The sequence below is a fragment of the Myotis davidii genome, unplaced genomic scaffold, assembly GCF_000327345.1.
Source record: "Myotis davidii unplaced genomic scaffold, ASM32734v1 scaffold281, whole genome shotgun sequence".
Lineage (NCBI taxonomy): Eukaryota > Metazoa > Chordata > Mammalia > Chiroptera > Vespertilionidae > Myotis > Myotis davidii.
In genome coordinates, this window is record NW_006293784.1 from 8,603,699 (window position 1) to 8,626,836 (window position 23,138).

The following is a 23,138-nucleotide window of genomic DNA, read 5'->3' on the forward strand; positions in this document are numbered from 1 at the left end:
TATGTCATATATTAATTAGCCATTCCTGGGCTATTAACTTTCAAATCATGTAATTTGCTTTATTTATATTTTTGTTTTTAGTGGTATTAATCATTTGCTATGTTAGATATTTTCCCTATATTGGCATTTTGCTTGTGATCTTTTTTACTACACTAAAGTTGTACATTTTTATGTAGTCAATTCTGTTATTTACTTTATAGTTCTTTGTTTTCACTCTTGCTTAACAGAAACAGACTCAGATACAGAGAACATTTTGACAGTTACCAGATGGGTGAAAAAGGTGAAAGGATTAAGAAGTACTAATTAGTTATTACAGAATAGTCATGGGGATGTAAAGTATAGCATAGAGAATATAGTCAATAATATTCTAATAACTACGTGTGGTGTCAGATGGGTATGAGATTTATCGGCTTGATCACTTAGTAAGTTATATAAATGTCTAATTACTGGGGTGTACACCTGAAACTAATATACTGTACATCAACTGTAATTGAAAGATAACAAAATGATTTAAATATTTAAAATATCTTTACAAATATAAAGGGTTTTTTATATTTTCTTTTCATACTTTCAAAATTATTTCATATTGATAATATTTTATTTGTCATGTCAACATTTTTTTAAATTCACCTGTAATTTGGTATGAGAGATATTTTGATGAAAAATTTTCTAAAATGTATTAGAATTAGTACTTTCTTTAAATATGTTTATATATATACTAGAGGCCTGGTGCATGAATTCGTGCACAGGTGGGGTCCGGCGGGCCTGCCCCAATGAGAGCAGATCAGGCTGGGTTGGCAGGGGGAGGGGCTGTGTGGCGGAGGGGCTGCGGGAGGTCGGCCGGCCCTGCCCCCCTATCAGGACAGTTGGCCAGCTGCAGTGAGCATCATACTGACCAGTTGTTCCGGTCTTTCCGGTGTTCCGGTTACTGGCTTTATATATATATAGATATGAATATAATCTATAATAAGAGGCAGATTCTCCTATGTTAACATATAGCATTACTCTCAGGAGCTAATAGGTTAAGGTAGCCTGAGACTGTAGTGCTCATTGAATTCTTTATTTCTTCTCATAGTGTTGTTATCTTTCAATGCAGTTCAGCAAACTCATGTTTTGTTGCTAAGATATTTCTCCATCTACGCTTGTATTAGTTTTCTGTTTCAAATATGTTTTAAATGGGGCAATCAGGAGTAGAAGCTAGTTGGGGTTGTCATTGAACTGAGACTTAAAAGGAGTTTAAAGTGCACATACCCTCTGACCTAGCAGTGCTGCTGGAATTGGGAAATAAGCACAAAAATGTGTATTAGAAACCTTTTTTTGCAACAGCAGTGGTCACATCAGTAACAAAACACTAAACAAATAAATGCACACTGTTGGGTATGGCTTAAATAAGTTACAGTTCCCTGGAGGCAGTGTTTATAGCTGCAGACTGGCCGATTTATAGCTTGGCTCAGCAACTTAATAGTTCTTGACATTGAACAAGTTGTTTAACCTCTTTGTGCCTCCGTTTGTTCCTCTGAAATGAGAATAATAAGGTTGTTGGGAACAATAATTGAGTTATTATCATAGTGTGCCTAACAAAAATAAGAATAAATAGGAACAATGAAGTGATCAAATGTGAAGTGTACAAAGAATACAAAATTGAGAGGGAAGAGATTTGAGTAAGAGGCTGATTCTAATAAATGTGTGATTTAGGGGAATGTATTTTCTGCTTGAGAAACTTCATAAAGAAAATGATCAGTTCTAACTTTGTTTAAGTGCCCTTGTAGTTTAAGGTTTTAGTTTTTAAAGCTATGAATAATATCCCAATGTTCTTTTAAAGGCTTATAAGGAGAGTTCACAGCTTATTTTGTTGCTTATCTAAGTTTAACAATGTTCAGATTCTACAAGTAGCTTTGGTACTAACATTGGAAAAGCACATATTAGGGACCCCAAGTCAGGTATCTTGTAGCTAGCAAGAGGGTTTTTTGTTTTTTCTTCTTTTTTTTATTGTGTTCTCTTCCTGGAGTAGGTCATGACAACTGCAAAAATCTCTAGCATCGCCACCACTTTTTCATAAGTAATCGTTTCTATCATTGTGTGGCGTGGGAGTTAGGAAAGGAGAGAGATTCCTAAGCATATTCCTAAATCAGGTAAAGGAAGCAGCCACCATCCTCTTTCCATTATCCATTAATAGTGTGATACCCATTTTATTTCTAAATAGTACAACTACAGTCAAAATATAATTAACAGAGTTGGGACTTGGGAGGAGAGGTGCTATCAGTTGACCAATTCAACAAATTACAGTGGGGCCTTGCCTTACGAGTTTAATTCGTTCCGTGACGGAGCTCGTAACTCAAATTACTCGTATGTCAAATCAAAAAGTGAACGAGTGAGACACGTGATGCTGGGCTGATGTGGCATTCACTGTGACGTTTGCTGCGCCAACTAGCGGTGGGGTATCTGAAGCTGGCTCGTAACCCGAATTTTAGCTCGCAACTCAAAGCAAAAAATCGGCTGAGAGACGGCTGGTATCTCGAAAAACTCGTTAGTCGGGATACTCGTAAGTCAAGGCCCCACTGTAGTTATACACCTAGCTCTTTAATACCAAGGAATCAGAAGGTAAAAGAGACAATAGCCCTTCAGGGTTTTTCACGTAAAATGTACCTTTGTTAGCCTCTTTCCAGGGCAAAATTTTATCTACCCTTTTACTTTTTTTATTTATTTCTTTTTTTTCTTTTAATTTTTTTATTAAGTTATTACATATGTGTTCTTATCCCCACCTTACCCCCATCCCCCCACCTTTTTTATTTAGTTTTTTTTGTTACTCCTCACTTCATGTTTTTTCCATTGAATTTTAGAGAGAGTAGAAGGGAGGGAGGAGAGAGAAACACCATGTAAGAGAGACACATCGATTAGTTGCCTCCCACATACACCCTGACCAGGGCCAGGGATGGAACCTGCAACCCAGGTACGTGGCTTTGACTGAGAATCAAACCCAAGACCCTTCCATGCTCAGGCTGATGTTCTAACCACGAGCCACACCCGCCAGGGTTACCCCTTGACTTTTAATATTTTGTTTGTAAATCTGCTGGAACCAGTTTAGCTATTTACTGGGAAAACATTAACATACAATTATTTATGTGAATTAATTTACTTACATTGAGCTGTCTTAAAACAGGGTATGGATTTCAAAGGGTGATAAACATGGACATGTTTGTTACGAGACACTTGACCGGAGCACAGTTTCATGTTTTTGAATTGGACAGAAAACTTACTGTACTTAGGTTTTATCTTCTAAGGTTCTTTACTCTCAAATCCACTTGAAATATGTACTTCAGGTTTTGATTTGCAGCTAGGAAAAATCTATTTTTCCTTTTTCCCATTTCCTTTTCATTTTCATTCTTTTGTTTCTGTCTCCTATTGTTGCCTTTCCTTTACCTTCTGAATTCCTTTCTTTCCTTTCCTATAGGCACTGATGTTCTTTACATTGGCCCTCTGAAAGGTGAGCCTTGCCACAATTAAAAACAGAAAACACATTGGTCTGCTTTAGCTATATCTTCAACTTGCCTTCTAATTCTCTAGAACTGACCCCCCCCCCCCAGAATTTCCCTCAACTTAATTAATTATATTCATTTGGCCTTGATATTATATGATCTAATGTTACACAAGTAGAGTGTTAAAGTTAATTTTACATGTTTTCAAGACAGGTAAAGTAATGTACTAAGCTTTCTTACCATTATAGCATGTGTTATTGAAAACTGGGATTCTGTACTTCCTACTTACTACCTATTTTTCATGTTGTTTATTAGGAAGTATATATTCAAGCCCAGGACTTTATAGTAAAACAATGACCCCCACTTACGATGCTCATGATGGAAGCCCCTTGTCACCGACTTCTGCGTGGTTCGGTGACAGTGCTTTGTCAGAAGGCAACCCTGGCATACTTGCTGTCAGTCAGCCAGTCACATCACCAGAGATCTTGGCAAAAATGTTCAAGCCTCAAGCTCTTCTTGACAAAGCAAAAATCAACCAAGGGTAAGTTTTAAAATATACATATGATTGAAGAATTTCTTTACCCAATTAGAGGGAGAAATGGTTTACTGAAAGTGTCTTGCTTTGTTCCGCTGCCCTTGTTAACTGTCCAGGTGGCTTGACTCCTCGAGATCTCTCATGGAACAGGATGTGAAGGAAAATGAGGCCTTGCTACTCCGATTCAAGTATTACAGCTTTTTTGATTTGAATCCAAAGGTACCTAGGGTTTAGAGGAATTTCTTTTTCCTTTTCGTTTTATTCGTTTGGATGCTTGTTTTTTGGAAGTTGGTGGGATAAGGGAATGTTTGTAAATAGCACATCTTGAATTGTGAAAACCCAAAGGATTAGACAAAGGCATCTGTAGTTTAAATAAATGTATTGTTTTAGTAGGTTGAAAGTATAAGTAAATTTTTTAAAGATAATTGAATTTTTGGTTGATTTGTATTTTAAGGGCACTAATTTAGTAAAAGAAACAGAATTGGTAAAGTTTGTTTTTGGATTTTTTTTTACATAGCTCTCTTAAAGTGTACTTTAGGTAAAAGAAACATTTCTGAAAGATAACCTTTTCAATTACTTTGATTTCTAATTATATACCCAAAGATGTTGCTTAAAAAAAATTGTTCTTTAAGTCTGTGTGTCATTCTGTCTTATAACCAAACATTGTAATATATTTTTACTTATTAACTGATTGCTACTGAAATACTTTGTTTTCCTGATAAGATTTAAATTTACCATGAAAATATGGAGTATTTTACCCCAGAAAAGACATGGCACAGAGATTCGGATCTTTTGTTTCCCTATCATCTGGGGCAGGGAGTCTCTTGCCTACCTTCTCATCCTTTTTATGCCTAGATTATATATAAATCTAGATTTTAATGTATATTGTTAGCATTTTTATTAAGTGCTTAAATAATGCATTGTATAACAGTAAAAAATATAGAACTATAAAAAATCTTTGTAGTCCCTTTTCAGGGCATAACATACCTAATTTTAGTAAAATCAAAATTTTGGAGACATTAAGTACATTTGCTGGAGGCAGGAAAAGGATTATATGTTTTGTTAACATTCTAAGATTGTATCAGTACATTACTATTAATTTTTATTAACTAAATAGAATTCAGTAACATAGGTAAATCTTTTCTACAAGTCTATATATGTACCCTCTATTTTGGATTTTAAAATAATAACTGTTTCCAAGGACCCACCATTTTGTCTGGTTATGCTCTTCCACAGTGAGCAAGATGTTCCTGAAATAATTAATTTACTCTGATTATGATATTTTAGTATGTCAAGTTGCAATAATAATACGGAAGAGCAATCAATTCTTACCTTTAATGTCTTCAAGTTAGATTTTGTTAGGGAATGTAATATCTAATGGTTATTTCCCTGGAAAATACCATACAGAATCTATTTTTAATATTGGATAATCTTTTGTCATATTTCATTGCCATTTTTAATGCAAAATTAGATGCAGTTATATACTCTAATCCTATAGGTATATTTCTTTCTTATTATTGCATATTTGATAGTGAATAAAATCCCAGAAAAGAAAAGACATTAAGTTTTTCTTATAAAGCTTTAAAGTGAATATTCAGAGTTTTCAAACTTTTGAATGTTAAAAGTGATACATTATAAAAGAATTGTGTCTCTTTTGCTGCAGTACGATGCAATCAGAATCAATCAGCTTTATGAGCAGGCCAAATGGGCTATTCTCCTAGAAGAAATTGAGTGCACAGAAGAAGAAATGATGATGTTTGCAGCTTTGCAGGTAGTGAAGAGTATTGGTGAATGGGACATTTGTGGGGGAAAGGATCGACGATTACTTTTAAATAGTCAAGTGGCATATTAATCCAGTAGCATTTTAATAGCGTTTACTTTTTACTATGTAGAAAGTGAATAGACTCTTAGGAAGGCTAAATAAATATATGAATTTTGTTTAATATTTAATTCTATATAAGAGGTTAGTGGTATACTTAATAGTTACTTTTCTGCATCCTGTAGGAGAACAGTTATCCTCCAACACCCCAGATGTATGTTAACTATCCAGTTTTCCTTTGGGAATAGTCTATAGTAAAAGTCAGATTTCTGAAAGCTTACTTGTGTAAGTTCATAAACAGTTGGAGATAATAATATTTATAAAGTGGGCTATAGTAGAAATACCTTTTAAGAAGATAAAAATTTAAAAACTAGTGAAACTAAACATAAATGTCAGTAAGTATTTAGAGTCATAATCCTTAAGAGTAAAAGGCAGATTATACCATTATTTTTCTGAATGTAGTTCTTGCACACCACCTGCTTCATAATTACAGTAGGGTTTATTTTAAAATATGTCCACTTCATCACTGCAACTCCCTTTGATAAAATAACTTTAGTGTGGCATCCACAAATCAGCATTCGTAGAGGCACTGAGGTCAGATTAATCACTAGATTAATCTTTCTTATATTTCTGGTACCTGAGTAAGGCTTTAGTAAATGTTCTGAGATATGGTGGAATTCTGGGTTCACCTGAAGTACTGGTTAATGTAATAATCAAAATTGTATTCCGTTATGAAACGTTTTCACTATGATTTTTCCCCTTAGAATACAAAATGCTCTCAATGTCCCAAATGCTTCTATGCACTTAGAAGAGTTTTCTAGTGAAGACTCAAAAATTGCCCGTTAGAGAGGAAGATCAGCTAATTTCTTAGTTTACATGATGAAAGAAGACAATGGAAATGAAGCCCAGAAAAGGAAAATCTGTGATGACAGATGAATTAGTTTAATCATTTATTTTCTAGAGAGTAGCTAAGACTTTTCTGTTGTGCCTTTGGATGTGATTCAGACTGTCTGAAGAATTTCTTGAATTAAATTCTGGAGCAATTTTATTTTGAAAGTCCCTCACTTGTTATGACTTTCTATCTACATGTTTCTCGCTTAGAATGTGGGCTTGTAATTTTTTAGTGAGGATGTTGTCAATGACAGAATAATAATACATGTAAGATATATGGGGAAACCCACAGATTTTTTTTTTTGTCATATTTTCTTTTGTCTTTTTATTGTAAAAACTAGAGGCTCAGTGCATGAATTCATGCACAGGTGGGGTCCCTCAGCCTGGCTGGCGATTGGGGCATCTCACCCAATTCCCATCGGGCCGATCAGGGTCAGCCTGGGGGTGGAGAGGGGGCGGCGGGAGGTTGGCTGGCCCGCCCCATTGGGGCCAATCGGGGCCTGTGGGGAGAGGGGCGGCGGGAGGTTGGCTGTGGGAGTGCACTGACCACTTGAGGGCAGTTCCTGCATTGAGCGTCTGCCCCCCTGGTGGTCATTGTGCATCGTAGCGACCGGTTGTTTGGTCGGTTAGGCTTTTATATATATAGATAATGCATTCTTTTTTAAAAGCCAACAAATTATCTTGTTTGGCATATAGTAGGTGCTCAAAAAGTATTTGTTGAATGAGTATTCCTAGACATATTGTCATAGAAATGGGATTATTCTGCAGCTTCCCCAAGCCAGTGCACAGGCGATATTCCATTTTAGTGTACTAAAAAACACCTCAGAAACCATAGATTTTAATTCATGGAAACTCAATGTCCCAAAGCACAGCTCTCCTGGGCCATTTTAGAATCTGGATTTAATGAGAGAATTTAATATTACAAATCCTTGAGTTGTTAGATGCCTTCCCAGAGACTGACCTGAAGGCTCAAGATAGCCATCCAGTATCAGAAGGGGGAAACTGAAAGTATGGCAAAGAGAGGTCTACTGTTTTTTATTTCATACATAGCCTACATCTGAACGATTCTGTCTTTGGGGTTTCTGGTTCCTTGTGGTGTAAAATTTGCAGTAGTAAAAAGAAAAAGTAATTCAAGTAAGAAGCTGTGGATAAAAAATGAAGTAGTTAATAACACTAGTTTTTTAAAAAAACAAACCTGGTATTTAGAGAGAAGGAGGGAGATAGAGAAACAGCTGCCTCCCACACTCTCCCCGACCAGGGATCAAACCTGCAACCTGGGTATGTGCCCTGACTAGGATTAAACCTGCAACCTTTTGATGGCAGGGGACAATGCTCCAACCAACTGCACCACCCGTTCAGGGCACCACTTTGTTTTTAAAGCATTTAATCGCAGAACTTTTGCATCAGAATCACCTAAGGACTTAAGAAAACTGCCGATTCCAGCTGAACTCCAGATTGGCTGATCCGGAATCGCTGGGAGTAAAGCAAAGAATCTACATTTTTAACCAGCTCTCCACATGATTCTTAATATATTCTGACGTTTGAGGCCACTGCCTGTGAGAGCCTCAGCCTACCTTATTCTCCATGATTTGTGAACTTGAAAGTTCCTGCCACTGTAAGGATCTCATTTCAGCACAACTGAAGGCATAACCACAGACTTTTCATTACTGAGTCACTAAATCTTAGCATACAGAGAAACATTGATAATTGGCCTCAGATTCATTCATTAAATGTTCCCACGAATAGATTACATACTGTGAATATACTTCAGACATTTGGAGTGCTACTTAGGGCTTTGAAAGGTCACTGATTAAGGGGTTTAAGGTTCTGTTTACCTTTGTATAAAACCTCTATAAGGTTTAACATCAAAATGTAATCGATAAATAATAGTTGTTCTAAGTCACTCACCTAAGTGTATTTAAAATCACGACTAGCAATTCTATACCCAAAGAGTTTACTATTTACATAAAGGATTGTTATCACTACTCTTGTGTATGTCAGTATTTATGTGTGGTAAATATTGTCTTATTCTTATGTAACAATATAAACAACATCTCCCTCTGGGTGTATTTTCAGCATTGAATTAAGGAAGGGGGAAAGTGCAGCTTTAGCTTTCAGTATAATCGTGATAACTAACTTTCCCTCTCTGGGTAATAGTGTGATTATAAGGTAATCAATGTTATTTCTACAAATGGCCTGTTGCATATTCTGTTCATTCAGTATTTATTGGTTCCAGGCCCTATTCAGGAAATAAATAGTGCAGTAGGGGGAAAAAAGTCAAAAATCTCTGCTATGTAGGGCTTAGTGAAGGGTGTGTTAACACTCTAAGGCAGTGATGGCGAACCTATTACACGCGTGTCAGAGGTGACATGCGAACCAATTTTTTGGTTGATTTTTCTTTGTTAAATGGCATTTAAATATATAAAATAAATATCAAAAATATAAGTCTTTGTTTTACTATGGTTGCAAATATCAAAAAATTTCTATATGTGACACGGCACCAGAGTTAAGTTAGGGTTTTTCAAAATGCTGACATGCCGAGCTCAAAAGGTTCGCCATCACTGCTCTAAGGCCTAGGCCTCCCATGAATTTATTTGAGTATGCTCAAACACCCTATTCTTTTGGATAAATATTAGGAGACAGGACAGTGATTTCGGGTGCCATGGCCTTTATTTTCCTATCATTCTAGTTCCTGTGTACTTTTATCTTTTCAAATTAGGTGATGAAAAGCATTCACTATAGATGTAGATAATAATCGAATTTTCAAGTTTTACATTTAGAACAATCATTTAAATAAAATGTCATTTCTGGTTTCAGTATCATATCAATAAGCTGTCAATCATGACATCAGAGAATCATTTGAACAACAGTGACAAAGAAGTTGATGAAGTCGATGCTGCCCTTTCAGACCTGGAGATTACTTTGGAAGGGGGTAAAACATCAACAATTTTGGTAGGATGAATCTTTTAACCTACTAATTTACTTTGAATGATGCTTACCTTTTTGTCAGTTTAACTTCTCATGAAGTATTTGGGGGATGTAGAGAAATATTTAATACTTTAGAGAGTTCAGACATCAATTTTTCAGAAACTTTTAAAATTAATATTGTGCCTCCAATAAAGATACAGATCTTCTGATACTCTGCACATTCTCTTACAAGTAGTAGTAGAACGTTTCTGCAGAGGAGAAGTTAATCTCAAGTCATGGATAAATCCATTTAGTGCCCTCCAAATTTGCAATATTACAAAAAGAAGAGGAAAATTTTCAAATGTTAAGTTTGGTTTTATGGCTTTTAAAGCTTAGGAATTAGTTATATAAGAAACACTTATCTTGGGCTGTTAGGATTTATAAAATTTCCTTAATGCAGACACAAATAGTTTTAGCTGCATAAGAGTCAACAATGCATTCTTGTGGGTTATATAAATTGCCATTTGATCATATTTTATTAGCTTTTTATGACAAAATGCCTTTGTACTAGATGACCATATAATACAATTGTATCTTTAACATCATTGTCATCTGTATTTTAAGTAATTTTGTTTGTTAAGTAAGCTGGTCCTTGTTATCAGATACCAAATATTAGAGTTTCTCATTTGAAGAAAAATAAGAAAATGATTAAATTCATTCCCTAGGGTGACATTACTTCAATTCCTGAACTTGCTGACTACATTAAAGTTTTCAAGTAAGTACGCAAAACAGAGGGATTCCACATACTAATGAATGATAAATGTCAGTTTTATAGTTATATTCACATTATTGAAATTTATGTTTGGCCTGTAAATTTGTAAAAGTACTTACCATATAGAACACTGCATTATAATGAGGAGAACTAACCATTTTTATCAACTTAAAATCACAATATTCATTAAGTTGTTTTCTTAAGGCAAAAAAATAAAGTAAAAAGACTATAACCTAGGTTGCATCACGTAGATTGTGAAATGTACAGTGATATATAGTATAAAGCAACTTGTCTAGGCAAATGCATAGTATATATTCAACCGTTGCTGCCAGTTATTTCCTTGAGCCCTAGATTCTGTTGAATTCTATTTCATTTTTTTCATGGAACATTTTATAATTAAGGTTTCAGTGTATGTTATCTAATCTAGACTTTTATTTTTTAAAAATATATTTTTATTGATTTCAGAGAGGAAAGGAGAGGGAGAGAATTTAACTTTGGGCCTCAACCAGTACCAACAATGAGAGAAAATCATTGATCAACTGCCTCCTGCACACACCACACTGAGATCGAGCCCACAACCGAGGCATATGGCCTGACCAGGAATCAAACCATGACCCCCTGGTTCATAGGTCGATGCTCAACCACTGAGCCATGCTGGCTGGGCATGCTAGACTTTTAAACAATCTAGACGTATTCCACAGAATCACGAGGGCTAGGCATTAACGCAGAGGAAAGGAGAGGTGTGGAATATAATAAGTATAATATCATGGAATAAAACATTTGCTGTAGCTAAATATAAAACACCTCAACATACCTAACATTTCTGAAATAAGGGTATGATTTCAGATGCTGCTGCCTCTCCCCCGCCTTTTTGCCATTTATACACCTTTTTCATCGACCTGTACCTTTCTTTATCTGCTCTCCTCCTGACGGCCTCTCTTGGTTATATTTGACATGGGAGTGGCAAGTTAAAGTCACCACTGAGCTACAGCCCTGAGAGACACAAGCACTTGCCTCATTTAGTCATGCGAGGTAGGCTCGCTTGTTCAGAGGCTCCAGGGCAGCCCTGCAGACTCCGTGAACCTGTGGGTACCTACAGGACCTAGAATATTTCCAATTCCTGACATTTCCTTCACCTTTCTTTTCCCATCCTTCCCATGTGACCTGCTCGTGATACAGGTGGCTACAGCTACAGGAGGACTGGAGTGTTGGCCCTGCTCTTTCTCCTCCGCCCACTCACTGTCTGTGAGGTCCTCCTGTGGAGATGGACTGGGAGGGAAGGGGCCAATCGGGAACAATGTGATTGAATGGAACACACAGGCCGAGGGAACTGACTCAGCAGATGTAACATCTGGCCTTGGTGCTGAAACAAAGCATTGATAACATTATTTCAAAAGTGGTTTTTCTCTTCATTCTATTTGACACACAGGCCAAAAAAGCTGACCCTAAAAGGTTATAAGCAGTATTGGTGCACCTTTAAAGATACATCTATTTCTTGCTACAAGAGCAAAGAAGAAGCCAGTGGCACACCCGCTCATCAGATGAACCTCAGAGGTAAGCCTTGGGATGACCACTGCTGGTGGTAGAATATCCATTAGCTAATGTTCACTATCCTACACTTTGCTGGGAGGGAAAGTTTTTCCGCAGTTTCTGCGCTCCTTTCATACTTTTATATATAAAATAGTCATCTTAGACTATTTCTGTTGTTTCTTCACATTGCTCCTTCACCTCTCACCTGATTGGAGCCGGGTTCAGGTGGAAGGAGAATTTTCACTCCGGTTCACCGGCTGCTTCTACAGCTGGAGGACACCTGCTTGCCTCGTGCTGTGACTTCTCTGTAGGGCCTCCTGCTAGTCTCGTCGATTCTTGATGAGCCTCTCTTACTGTGATGTTGTTCGCTAAAGCCACCTGACTCACTTCCAGTTCAGATACCACTTCTAGGAAGCCATACCCCTGAGAACCACTCAGATAAACCCGCCGTAAGTTGAAAATGCATTTATACACCTAATCTACTGAACAGCATAGCTTAGCCTAGCCCACCTTAAACATGCTCAGAACACAGTACATACTCCCCCCCCCCCCCCAAAACAAAACAAAAAACCACTGGCAACATAGTATACTGCAGCCAATCGGTGGTTTACGCTGGTGATCATATGACTGGGAGCTGCAGCGCTGCCCAGCATCGTGACAGAGTATCATTCTGATTATTCTGCATATCGCTAGCCCAGGAAAAATCAAAATTCCAAATTTGAAGTACAGTTTCTACTGGGTGCATATTACTTACACACTATCGTAAAATCAAGAAATCATTTTAAGTGGAGCCATTGTAAGTCGGGGACCGTCGGTACACCCATGGCACCGGCATGCTTGGTAAAGGAGGCAGTAGATTGGCTCCTCACTGCTCCAAACTCTTTACAACAAAGGCTAGAAAACTAACGTACGCTTTCCAGACTCATTTCTGGATTCTAAACAGATGCATTCGCATGAGCCTTGAGTTCCCAGCCGAGTAAAGGATTGAGGCAGAGCTGAGGAAGGAGTGGGGAGCTGCAGGCACTGGACCAGTGCTGCTCAGCTCCTAGCTCCCGGTTCCCGGCTCCTGGATTGCAGTGCAGCTGCACTCTTCTGGGAGGCCAGCTCTGAAGTGGTGTCAGGAGGTGGTTATTCCTATCAGCCCACCCCAGACGCTTTGGGTTGCATTTTACATGTACATTTATTATACGGAAAGCAGCCTGGACAAAAGCACCAAAGAAAAAGGTCCCCTAATACATTTCACAAAAATGATTCCCAAAATAATTTTACTTATCACTTAAAATACAGATGTGTTTTTCCTGCTCTTTTTTAGTACACTGAACGTTAGGGTATTTTTAGTATATTTTAACAAAATTTCCAAATCTCTATTTGTATTTGCCCAGTAGTTACCTGAACTGTTGTTTTATAGTTATATGCATTGTAAAAAATAAATAAGTAAATAAAAAAGTAGAAAACCTCTGGCTTGGGGAGCAGACTGTTGTCCCAGTGTTGGAATTCTGTAATTTTTCTAAAACTTTTCATTGGTCTCACTGCCTTTCTCTCTCAGTCACATGAGTTTAACTTTGGGTCTCAACCAGTGTTTGTTACTCAGAATCTGTTTTAAGCTTTCTTCTTGCTCACCTCCTGAGCTGCCCAGAATCAGCTCAGATAATCCACTCCTGAATCAGAGAGTAGCTCTGTCTTCTGTCCTCTGTCCTTTCTGTCCCTGTTATATCCTCAGCCTTCTCCCTGAAAGACTGCAAAGTCAGGTCCTGGTGTGGAGAACAACTCACAAGGTGTCTCCTCCCAAGTCCTCCCAAAGGGGCACTTTTCCAGCACCTCATGCTGAGAAGATAACACTAGAGAATCTAATGGCCCAGGCTCTGCCCTGCCACCAAACAAGCCCAGTGGTTTTGGAAAAAAATAACCGATGTGGACCTCAGTATCTCCCTCTGAGAAGTGAATCTGCTGGACTAGATGCTCTCAGGCCCCTGAGAGATATAAATGCAAAATTCTAAAAACTTCAGTTTAGCCCGGCTGGCATGGCTCAGTGGTTGAGAATCGACCTATGAACCAGGAGGTCATGGTTCAGTTCCCAGTCAGGGCACGTGCCCAGGCTGTGGGCTCGATCCCCAGTGTGGGGCATGCAGGAGGCAGCCGATCTATGATTTTTTTCTCATCATTGATGTTTCTATCTATTTCTCCCTTCCTTTCTGAAATCAATAAAAATGTATTTAAAAAATAAATACAGTTTAGCAAATATGAATTGAAACCCTGTGCCACAAACTGCTGGGTACTATTGAGACATGAGCAAGGACAAATAGTAGTCCCAGCCCTCAAGATGCCTAGAGCATGTTGGGAAGATAAACAATTACAATTGAGGCAATAACTAGTACTTTAAAAATTAAGTAACAGGTCAGAGCGGGTAAGGGTATTGTTTCGGTCAGTCTTCAGGACTGGTGGATAGAATTAGGAGAAACTTCGTAGGGGAAATGCTGTTGGACTTAGGATCCAAAAGAGAAAACTGAGATCTGGGAGCTGGTAGAGTCTTCAAGGCAGAGACTGGTGTAAAAGTGCCTGGAGAAAAGCTGGGATGCAGAATGTAATCAGGAGATGGATACTTCCTAACAGCTGTTGAATCTGGTTCTGCTAACATGAGAGGAAAAGCAGGAGGAGTTGGCAAGAATTAGTGGATAAAAATGTTAGGGAGACTGTTTCTTACACTGGCAGCAATGAAGTGCCACTGAAAAATTAACCTGAAGTGACGCACCCATCATATTTATATTGGCTTCAGTTTAGAGGAATAACTTCAGATAGTGCTAGTGATCCAAGTTAAGGCTATCAGTACGGATGGAGAAAGGGTACAAGTTCGGTAGATACTGAGGAAGTTCAATCCATAGACTAGGTGATTGACTTGGGAGGGGCTAGAAGGAAAGGAATTGTTTCTAGCTTGTGCAGTTAGGTGGATGGGGTGTTACTGAGATTGGGAAGAAACACGAGCTAAGTTTGGGAAGAAAGATGAGTTTAATTTTGGGATATTTTAAATTTGAGGTACTTACCCTGGCTGGTGTGGCTCAGTTGGTAGGAGCATTGTCCCATACACCAAAAGGTTGCAGGTTCGATTCTCAGTCAGTGCACACACTTGGGTTGCGGGTTTGGTCCCCAGCTCTAGTCAGGGCATGTGTAGGAAGCAGTTGATCGATGTTTGTCACGTTGATGTCCACCCCCCACACACACACACTTCCCCTCTCTAAAAATCAATGAAAATGTCCTCAGGTGAGGATTAAAAATAATAATAATTAAATTTAAGGTATTTGTGGGATATCTTTTTGGAGATAAGCTGTAGGCCATCGGATCATGGGAGAGATCCATGCTACAGATACTGCTATGATAGCAGTTAGCATGAATGGTAAATGTAGCCATTGGAATGACTGTCTAAAATATAAGAAGGCTAAGAACAGAACCTGCAGGAGACTCATTTTTAAGGGACCGTGCATACTAGAGGAATAAAAGTGTAAGATTACAGAAATAATATACGGTAGAAGCTGATTCAAAAAAGACACAGTAACTCAGCATCAAATGCTACAGAAAAGATAAAGATTGTTAGCTTCCATAGGATTTAGCCACATGGAATGGTGGCCTTGATTAAGAACAGATTTGGGTTTTTTTCTAACCAAAACACAATTAAGTTAGAAAATAATTAAAGAACGACATTTTAAAATCCCTATACATTTAGAAACTTAGAAATCCCAAATAACTTAAGATTCAAAGAACCTGATATTAAAACAGCACATATCAAAACTTGTTGGAGGGCAAGTTGTGGTTTTTGGTCATGTCTTTTCAATAGGACCCTTTCCTTCTCTTCTCAGTCAGGTTTTGTGGATTGTGAGGCCACAACCTCTGAGCCATTACCTCTCTGTATTAGATCTCTCTGATTCTGCTCTATCCAAACAAAACCTGGGCATAAAAAATTCATTCCCTGATTTATAGATTCCACAACAGCAAAATTCTACATGATAAGATGATGCCATAAGATGAGGGATCCCTGTATTGGCTTGGGATTTCTTAAAAGTAAATTTAACTATTTTAATAATTAAATTTTTTTTTTACAGGATGTGAGGTCACCCCAGATGTAAACATTTCAGGCCAAAAATTTAACATCAAACTCCTGATCCCAGTTGCAGAGGGCATGAATGAAATTTGGCTTCGTTGTGACAATGTGAGTTTTCCAGTTCCTTAGCGAATTCACCAGCCATCCTTATGTTTTATACTCAGAGGACCCATCCTGAGATCCAGCTCATACCTCGATATTCCTTTTCACCAGGAAAAGCAGTATGCCCACTGGATGGCAGCCTGCAGATTGGCCTCCAAGGGCAAGACCATGGCGGACAGTTCTTACAACCTGGAAGTTCAGAATATTCTTTCCTTTCTGAAGATGCAGCATTTAAACCCAGATCCTCAGTTAATCCCAGAGCAGATCACAACAGATATAAATCCTGAATGCTTGGTGTCCCCTCGCTACCTAAAAAAGTACAAGAACAAGCAGGTACTTGATTCATTTTATTCCATCTACTGCTTTCTGCTGGTTGATTTTACAGTTTTGTGCACACACTTTAAATTTAGTTTCTCCTCTTAAACAAAACTTTTTAGTCTTAATTGGAAGTCTAAATGTCATCAGGTGATTAGAAGATAAAATTGGAAATAAATAGCTTTCAGTCAGTCTAAATTGATAATTTAAAAAATACCTTTATCTTTTTCTAATGTTTTTTTAAATATGGAACGCTTCATGAATTTGCATGTCATCCTTGTGCAGGGGCCGTGCTAATCTCTATTGTTCCAGTTTTAGTGTCTGTGCTGCCGAAGCGAGCAATGTTACCTTTATCACTTAATGTGACAGATAATGAGGTAGGATAGTTGGGAGTATATTTATTTTAAACAACTTGAGGAAACCAATCTGTTAACAGGAATTAAATACGGTCTTAATGCTTTGTGTTCCTTAATTTATGCAGTTTATTCATTTCCCACCAAAAGCTATAGTGACTCTTTTTACTGTGGACATTGACTTTTCCATCTTTGGAAGTAAATTTACAAGGTAGAGATAGTCTACATTTAAACATCATCTTTTCTTAACATTAACAGTCAAAACCTAACCAAGATTTGCATAAAATGGCAATATTTGGCAAATTTCCCTTGAAATTCACTGCTTTTGCTCACTCTGTTTAGAATTCCTTTCCTGGAAATTAATACGATAAGAGGATGGCTATTTAGGAAAATGGTTCTTTGGAAACAACATAAAAAGGTTTTTTGCAGGGGAATTTCACTTGGGATAACCCCAGTGTTCTCCACACCAAACATCCTGCCATAAAAGGAAAGGCTTCAGTTTGGAGGATGGGGTTGGGGAGTGAAGATCTTTAAAATAAATATTTTTATCTAGTATCATTTTTATCTTTAAGAAATAATTTGAAAACATTACTGAAAAGGCCCAGAACACTTAATAGTTCTTAAGTTTAAATATAATGTTTATCATATGAGTCTAATGTCACGTAAGTAGAAATTTAAAATGTTCTAAAGTTTTAATCAAGTGTTTCTTTAGGTTTCTGGGGTTGTGTAAGCTACATGGAAATTGTTTATCCCACAGTCCTACGATGTGGGAGTAGTAAGGAATGGAGGAAATGCTGCCCTGGGGAGCTTTGTGGAATGTAGATTGTAAATTAAAAGGCAAAGTGAATCAAATACTAATTTACTTATTTTTATTCTTAGTAATTTCATTTTAAGATTATTTGCAAAGAAACTTGTTTCAGAAAGTAGATTCATTTGTCTTCAAAGGCAATGAATAAATTCAAATCTTAGCAATCATATTTTCACTATCAAGTATCGGGAAAGGATCTTATCAAAACAGCCAAATTTTGGTTAGGTATTATTTTCTTAGAAATTTTTTAAATGATAGGTTTTCACTTTAAAATGTTCCCAAAACTGGATGTTTAACTGTCCTTAACTGGCAGGATGGCAGTATGTGTGTGGTCGTAGTTAAGGATCCTTCTAGCCTGTCTCCCACGTTGGCATCTTATCAAATGCACATTCTTTTTAAATATGTTTTTATTGATTTTTAGAGAGAGGGGAAGGAATAGGCATAGAGAGAGAGAATCGGCTATGGGAGAGAAACATCAGTTGGTTGCCTCCTGCACACTCCGCACTGGAGATCAAGCCTGCAACCCAGGCACGTGCCCTGACTGGGAATCAAACCAGTGACCTCTTGGTTCATGGGTCTACACTCAACCACTGACCCACACCAGCTGGGCACACGTTCTCTTTTAATCCTCCTTTCCCTAATAGACTTACATGTTGCTTTCAGAAGGGAGAGACCATGTATTGCCCAGACACCTGGTAAGTGCTGGTAGGCAGGAGTTTCATTACTATCACTTATCGGGGTCATTGGACAAAGTCCTCAGTAATTATTTAACCTGTATAACCCAGTGGCCTTTAGGAGTTAGTTAGGAAGGTGTGTAGGCCTGGAGTCATTCATCCCTACCAGGGCTTAGTGCATTGTTTTCCTTTGGGTCCATCAGTATAGCCTTTGTTATATACGGTATATATTTTTAATATATTTTTATTGATTTCAGAAAGGGAAGGAGGGAGAGATAGAAAAATTGGTGATGAGAGAGAATCATTGATTGGCTGCCTCCTGCACACCGCCCACTGGGGATTGAGCCTGCACATGGAGCATGTGCCTTGACCGGGAATCCAACTGTGACTTCCTGGGTCATAGGTTGATGCTCAACCACTGAGCCATGCTGGTTGGGCTAGCCTTTGTTATATTTAAATCTACTTGAATTCTTCAAAGCTACATATTAAACTTGCTATGGATATTTTCACATGACTAGGACTCCCAGACAATTAACATGGCTTTATCCATGTTAATCCAAACTGCAATGGACTAATATGTTCATAGCGACCATTCGTAGTGTAGTGTATGGCATCTCTTTATTTTCCCTTCCAGGAAAAAGGATGCAAAAAACAGATGGTAATTGAGGTGTTTGTTTTTCTTGTGTAAATAAACAGTATGGGCACTACCTATGTTTGCCTTCAACTTATGTCTGAAAAGCGGTGCATGGACCATGTTATCTCACTCAATCTGAGACAGTATTGAAGGCTCTAAAATATTAATTTTGATTTTGCTACTAAAATAGTTTTGCCCTAACCAGTAAGAACTGGTACACGATGGGGAAAAGATATTTGCTCTTTTAATTTTCTCCCTCAACCTTCTCTATCCTTAATTTTAGTAACACTTAACAATCTAAAATAATGTGGAGTGTTTCTCAGTATTCTAAATGGAAATAATCACTGCTTCCTCATTCTCATTTTCCTGCTTGCATTTACTTTGCTTGGTTTCCACCTACAGTAATTTTTGCATGGTTTTTGGCTGGAATATTGGTTTGCAGGTTATCGCAACTTTTTCTTTGCTTCATTGCCATTTTTTCTGATTGCCTTTTTTTCTTTCTGCTTCCTTTTTCTTTTCCTCGCATTGCCATCTACAGCCAGGCTATATAAGAGACTTGGTAAGTTCTCCATATTTACCAAAAAAAGAATAAAAATATTAAAGCCCTAGCTACCATCTCCCCTCATGTATTAATTTCCTTCCATTCCTTGTGGGAGTAGCCTTCCCGAAGTGAGTATAATTTAAATTTAAATTGAACTTTTCTAATGATTCCTTTAGAAAAACTTTAAAATTATTATGGTAATAAATATTTCTGCTATAAACTTGTATTCTAGGTACTCATTCTGATCATATATCTTGATGCTAAATTTAAAACTTTAGTTATCAGACATGTGTGTCCTTGGAATGTGTCGAGTGGCAGTTTCGTATTCCTAATAGTACTTTTTGTTTCATGATATATGGAAACTGAAATTAAGAAGAAAGATATCAAGGTTTATTTTGAAAAGTCATTTTACTAAAATTCCCAAATGTAGGTTTCTAATTTCAACTCTTGCAACATAGGATTTTGGGGTGGAATGCATAGTTTAGTTTTTCAATCTTTGTCTTGAATCTGCCATGAAACAATACTGTCTACTGTTAAGGTGATGTTGATGTTCAATCATGTTTAGATAACAGCAAGAATTTTGGAGGCCCATCAGAATGTAGCTCAGATGAGTCTAATTGAAGCCAAGATGAGATTTATTCAAGCATGGCAGTCCTTGCCGGAGTTTGGCATCACACACTTCATGGCAAGGTCAGTGGTTCTCAGAGCACCTACGGGTAAACCTCAATCTGTGCCTTTTTATTTAATCTACTTCACGTAATTAAATGATACCTTTAAAGCCACTAACTGAGACCTGTTAACCTATTTTACAGTAAAATTTAAAGATGTTGGAATATGTTTTCTAGACTTACAATTTTTACATTAAACATTCAAAATGATTGCATTTCTGTTTTTAATTGTATAAGACTGGCACTATTTTTTAGAGCTAAAGTGCACATCTGGAAGAAACACAGGCCAACATGTCCCCTCACTCCTAATACGTTTTTAATGCTATAGGTTCCAAGGGGGCAAAAAAGAAGATCTTATTGGGATTACATACAACAGACTAATCAGGATGGATGCCAGCACAGGAGACGCAATTAAAACCTGGCGTTTCAGTAACATGAAACAGTGGAATGTAAACTGGGAAATCAAAATGGTAAGCTGCAACAGTATTACTGGAAGACTGCTAAAAAATTAGTAAATGTAAGATAAAAAGCCCCATAAGTTCTGAGGATTATATGTACCTTTACTTCTTAACGTATAAAAAAACATGGTTAGGTATTCATTCCCCACTTAAACTTGCCTATTTCACAACTAGCTCATTTACTAAAATTCTAAGAACATAATGATCTGCTTGGAATATTGGCTTATCTTGTTTAAGGTTGTCTTTCTATAATGGATAAATCCCTTTCACTCACAATAGCAGCTACTCTTGAATGAATGCCTACGTTGTGCCAGGCATATTCGATGTTTTACATTTGTACCCTATTTCTGAAGCTCAGCACAGCTTTGTGAGGTAGATGGATTATCCCTACTTTCCAAGTGAGGGCATAAAATGTAGAGACCTAAGGGCTGTCATTGTCCACGATCACACACTTAGTAAGAGAATCAGGATTCAAACAGATGTTGAGGGCGCTAAAACCTGGCACTTCTCCTCCCATATATCATGCTGCCCCAAGGCATTGCTATCATTTAAAATAATCAGAATCTTTTACTAATTAATCATTTGTTTTAAGATCACTGGGTTTGTTGCATCTATTCCTGTTACTTCATTAGAGTCTCATATTTCTGAAATATTTAAACATGATACCTAAAGGTTAAATATCTAAAGCAAACATTAAACACAGGAAGTAGGTTTTTCTCCCAGGACTTGAAGAGAGACAGTCTCATTAATCGAATCACCAGAGACCATTGGGAACTTAATGACCTAAACCCCTTGCCTTCCTTTTCAGAACATGAGTGGGAGAGAGGCTCGTAACCTTTACTTATGCTTTTGGACTTACAGGCATGATTAGTTTAGGATTAAAAAAGAGTATTTGAGGATCAAGTATTTTATAATAGAACAGACCTTCGCTGGGACCCCCACTCATCTGGAGTTTTGCTGGGACTTAACAGTTCTCTGTCTTTGTTCCAGGTCACTGTAGAGTTTGCAGATGAGGTCCGATTGTCCTTCATTTGTACTGAAGTAGATTGCAAAGTGGTTCATGAATTCATTGGTGGCTACATATTCCTCTCAACACGGGCAAAAGACCAAAATGAGAGTTTAGATGAAGAGATGTTCTACAAACTTACCAGTGGTTGGGTGTGAATTAAAGTACTGTGTAATGAAACTCCACGGCCATAACAATATTTAACTTTAAAAGCTGTTGTTTGTTATATGCTGCTTAATAAAGTAAGCTTGAAATTTATCATTTTATCATGAAAACTTTTTTGCCTTACCAGACCAGTTAATATGTGCACTAACAAGCACGACTATAACCTGCTCTCGTGATACAGTATATGAACTTGAATATGGCACACATTCCTTAGGGCCAAGAATTGAAAACCAAAGTAGTGGGCAAGTCAGGAACGAAATGTCACTGATGTAAGCTAGCCAAACTGAGAAACTCAAGCCATCTACTTTACAGCTATCCAGGGCTTAAACTATATGAAGTCTATTTATCATGTTTAATGCATGTGTTTTAATGTATGTTTAATTTGACCTAGTGTTCTTAAGATCATACTTCTGGTAGCCATTTGAACCCCTCTCCTCCCCCAATAAATCAGGTGTACAGAGGATGCCTGATAGTTAATGTCATTGTTTAACCTTGAAGGAAAATGCTGTTAGTCTGTTACACTTGGTTTGTGTGTTTTTGTCCTTGAATGAGCATGTATGTATATTGTCTGTGTTTTTATTTTTACACCCTATTGTATTACAACACTAGTATTCACCAGCATATTCACTGTCTGCCTAAAATATGCAACTTTTGCATTACAATATGAAGTAAAGGTCTATGAAGTATGCATTTTGTGTAACTAATGTACAAACACAAATTTTATAAAATTGTACAGTTTTTTTAAAAAAATTACTCACAACTAGCAAATGGCGTAGATATGTAGCATCTTTACATTAATTAAGTGCTTTAAAAATATAATTAATGTGCAGTTTTAATATCTGCTAAATTAAGAATGACTTCAATATAGTCATGATTTGCCATAATGTCCTTAACTCTGATGCCTGGACTGGCCATGTTCTGGTCTGTTGCGCTGTTACAGTCTGCATTGGTGCTAGTCAAAAAAATTCCTAGCTCACATGGCCCAAAAGGGTGCCAGGGAGGGGTGGATTACCAGTATTGTCCAATAACCCATGGTTTAAAGACTGTATAAATGCATTTTATTTTAAATAAAAGTAAAATCTTTTATTTAATGTTTCTTTATGTATTTCTTGTTTTCACGGTTTACATAGCATTTATTTTGTAGAAATGAACTTTTGCCTTTTGGAAATGCTTTGCCTACATCTTGTGTTATGAGAATCAGTTTGCTAGTATTCCAAAGTGTTACTAGATAGAATAGATTCCTCTTTAAATTGAGAATTTCTCACTTTTCCTACTATTTGAAAAAATGAACTGCATAATATTTAAATTTTAGAAATGTAGTTGTAAACAAAAATACATGAATAGAATTATTGACTTGAGCAGAATTTGTTTTAAATAGCAAAATGACTCGTGGC

At 37.3% G+C, this 23,138-nt stretch overlaps 1 protein-coding gene across 6 annotated transcripts in view; it reads left to right on the forward strand.

Moving 5' to 3' along the window:
- FERMT2 (fermitin family member 2) overlaps positions 1–22,835 on the forward strand; it is a 63,369-nt gene extending 40,534 nt beyond the window's left edge. The window contains exons 4-17 of one of the 6 annotated variants that reach the window (XM_015566515.1): positions 3,452–3,484; positions 3,792–4,017; positions 4,128–4,230; positions 5,675–5,782; positions 9,539–9,673; positions 10,354–10,403; positions 11,830–11,954; positions 16,022–16,128; positions 16,234–16,455; positions 18,907–18,930; positions 19,445–19,465; positions 20,013–20,137; positions 20,444–20,585; positions 21,564–22,830. In XM_015566515.1, the coding sequence (XP_015422001.1) occupies positions 3,452–3,484; positions 3,792–4,017; positions 4,128–4,230; positions 5,675–5,782; positions 9,539–9,673; positions 10,354–10,403; positions 11,830–11,954; positions 16,022–16,128; positions 16,234–16,455; positions 18,907–18,930; positions 19,445–19,465; positions 20,013–20,137; positions 20,444–20,585; positions 21,564–21,737 (1,595 nt within the window). In that variant the 3' untranslated portion in view covers positions 21,738–22,830. Of the gene's footprint in view, positions 1–3,451; positions 3,485–3,791; positions 4,018–4,127; positions 4,231–5,674; positions 5,783–9,538; positions 9,674–10,353; positions 10,404–11,829; positions 11,955–16,021; positions 16,129–16,233; positions 16,456–18,906; positions 18,931–19,444; positions 19,466–20,012; positions 20,138–20,443; positions 20,586–21,563 lie in introns of all 6 variants that reach the window. The other 5 variants (XM_015566516.1, XM_015566517.1, XM_015566519.1 and 2 more) reach the window with 5 other exon arrangements.
- The last annotated feature ends 303 nt before the right edge of the window (positions 22,836–23,138 follow it).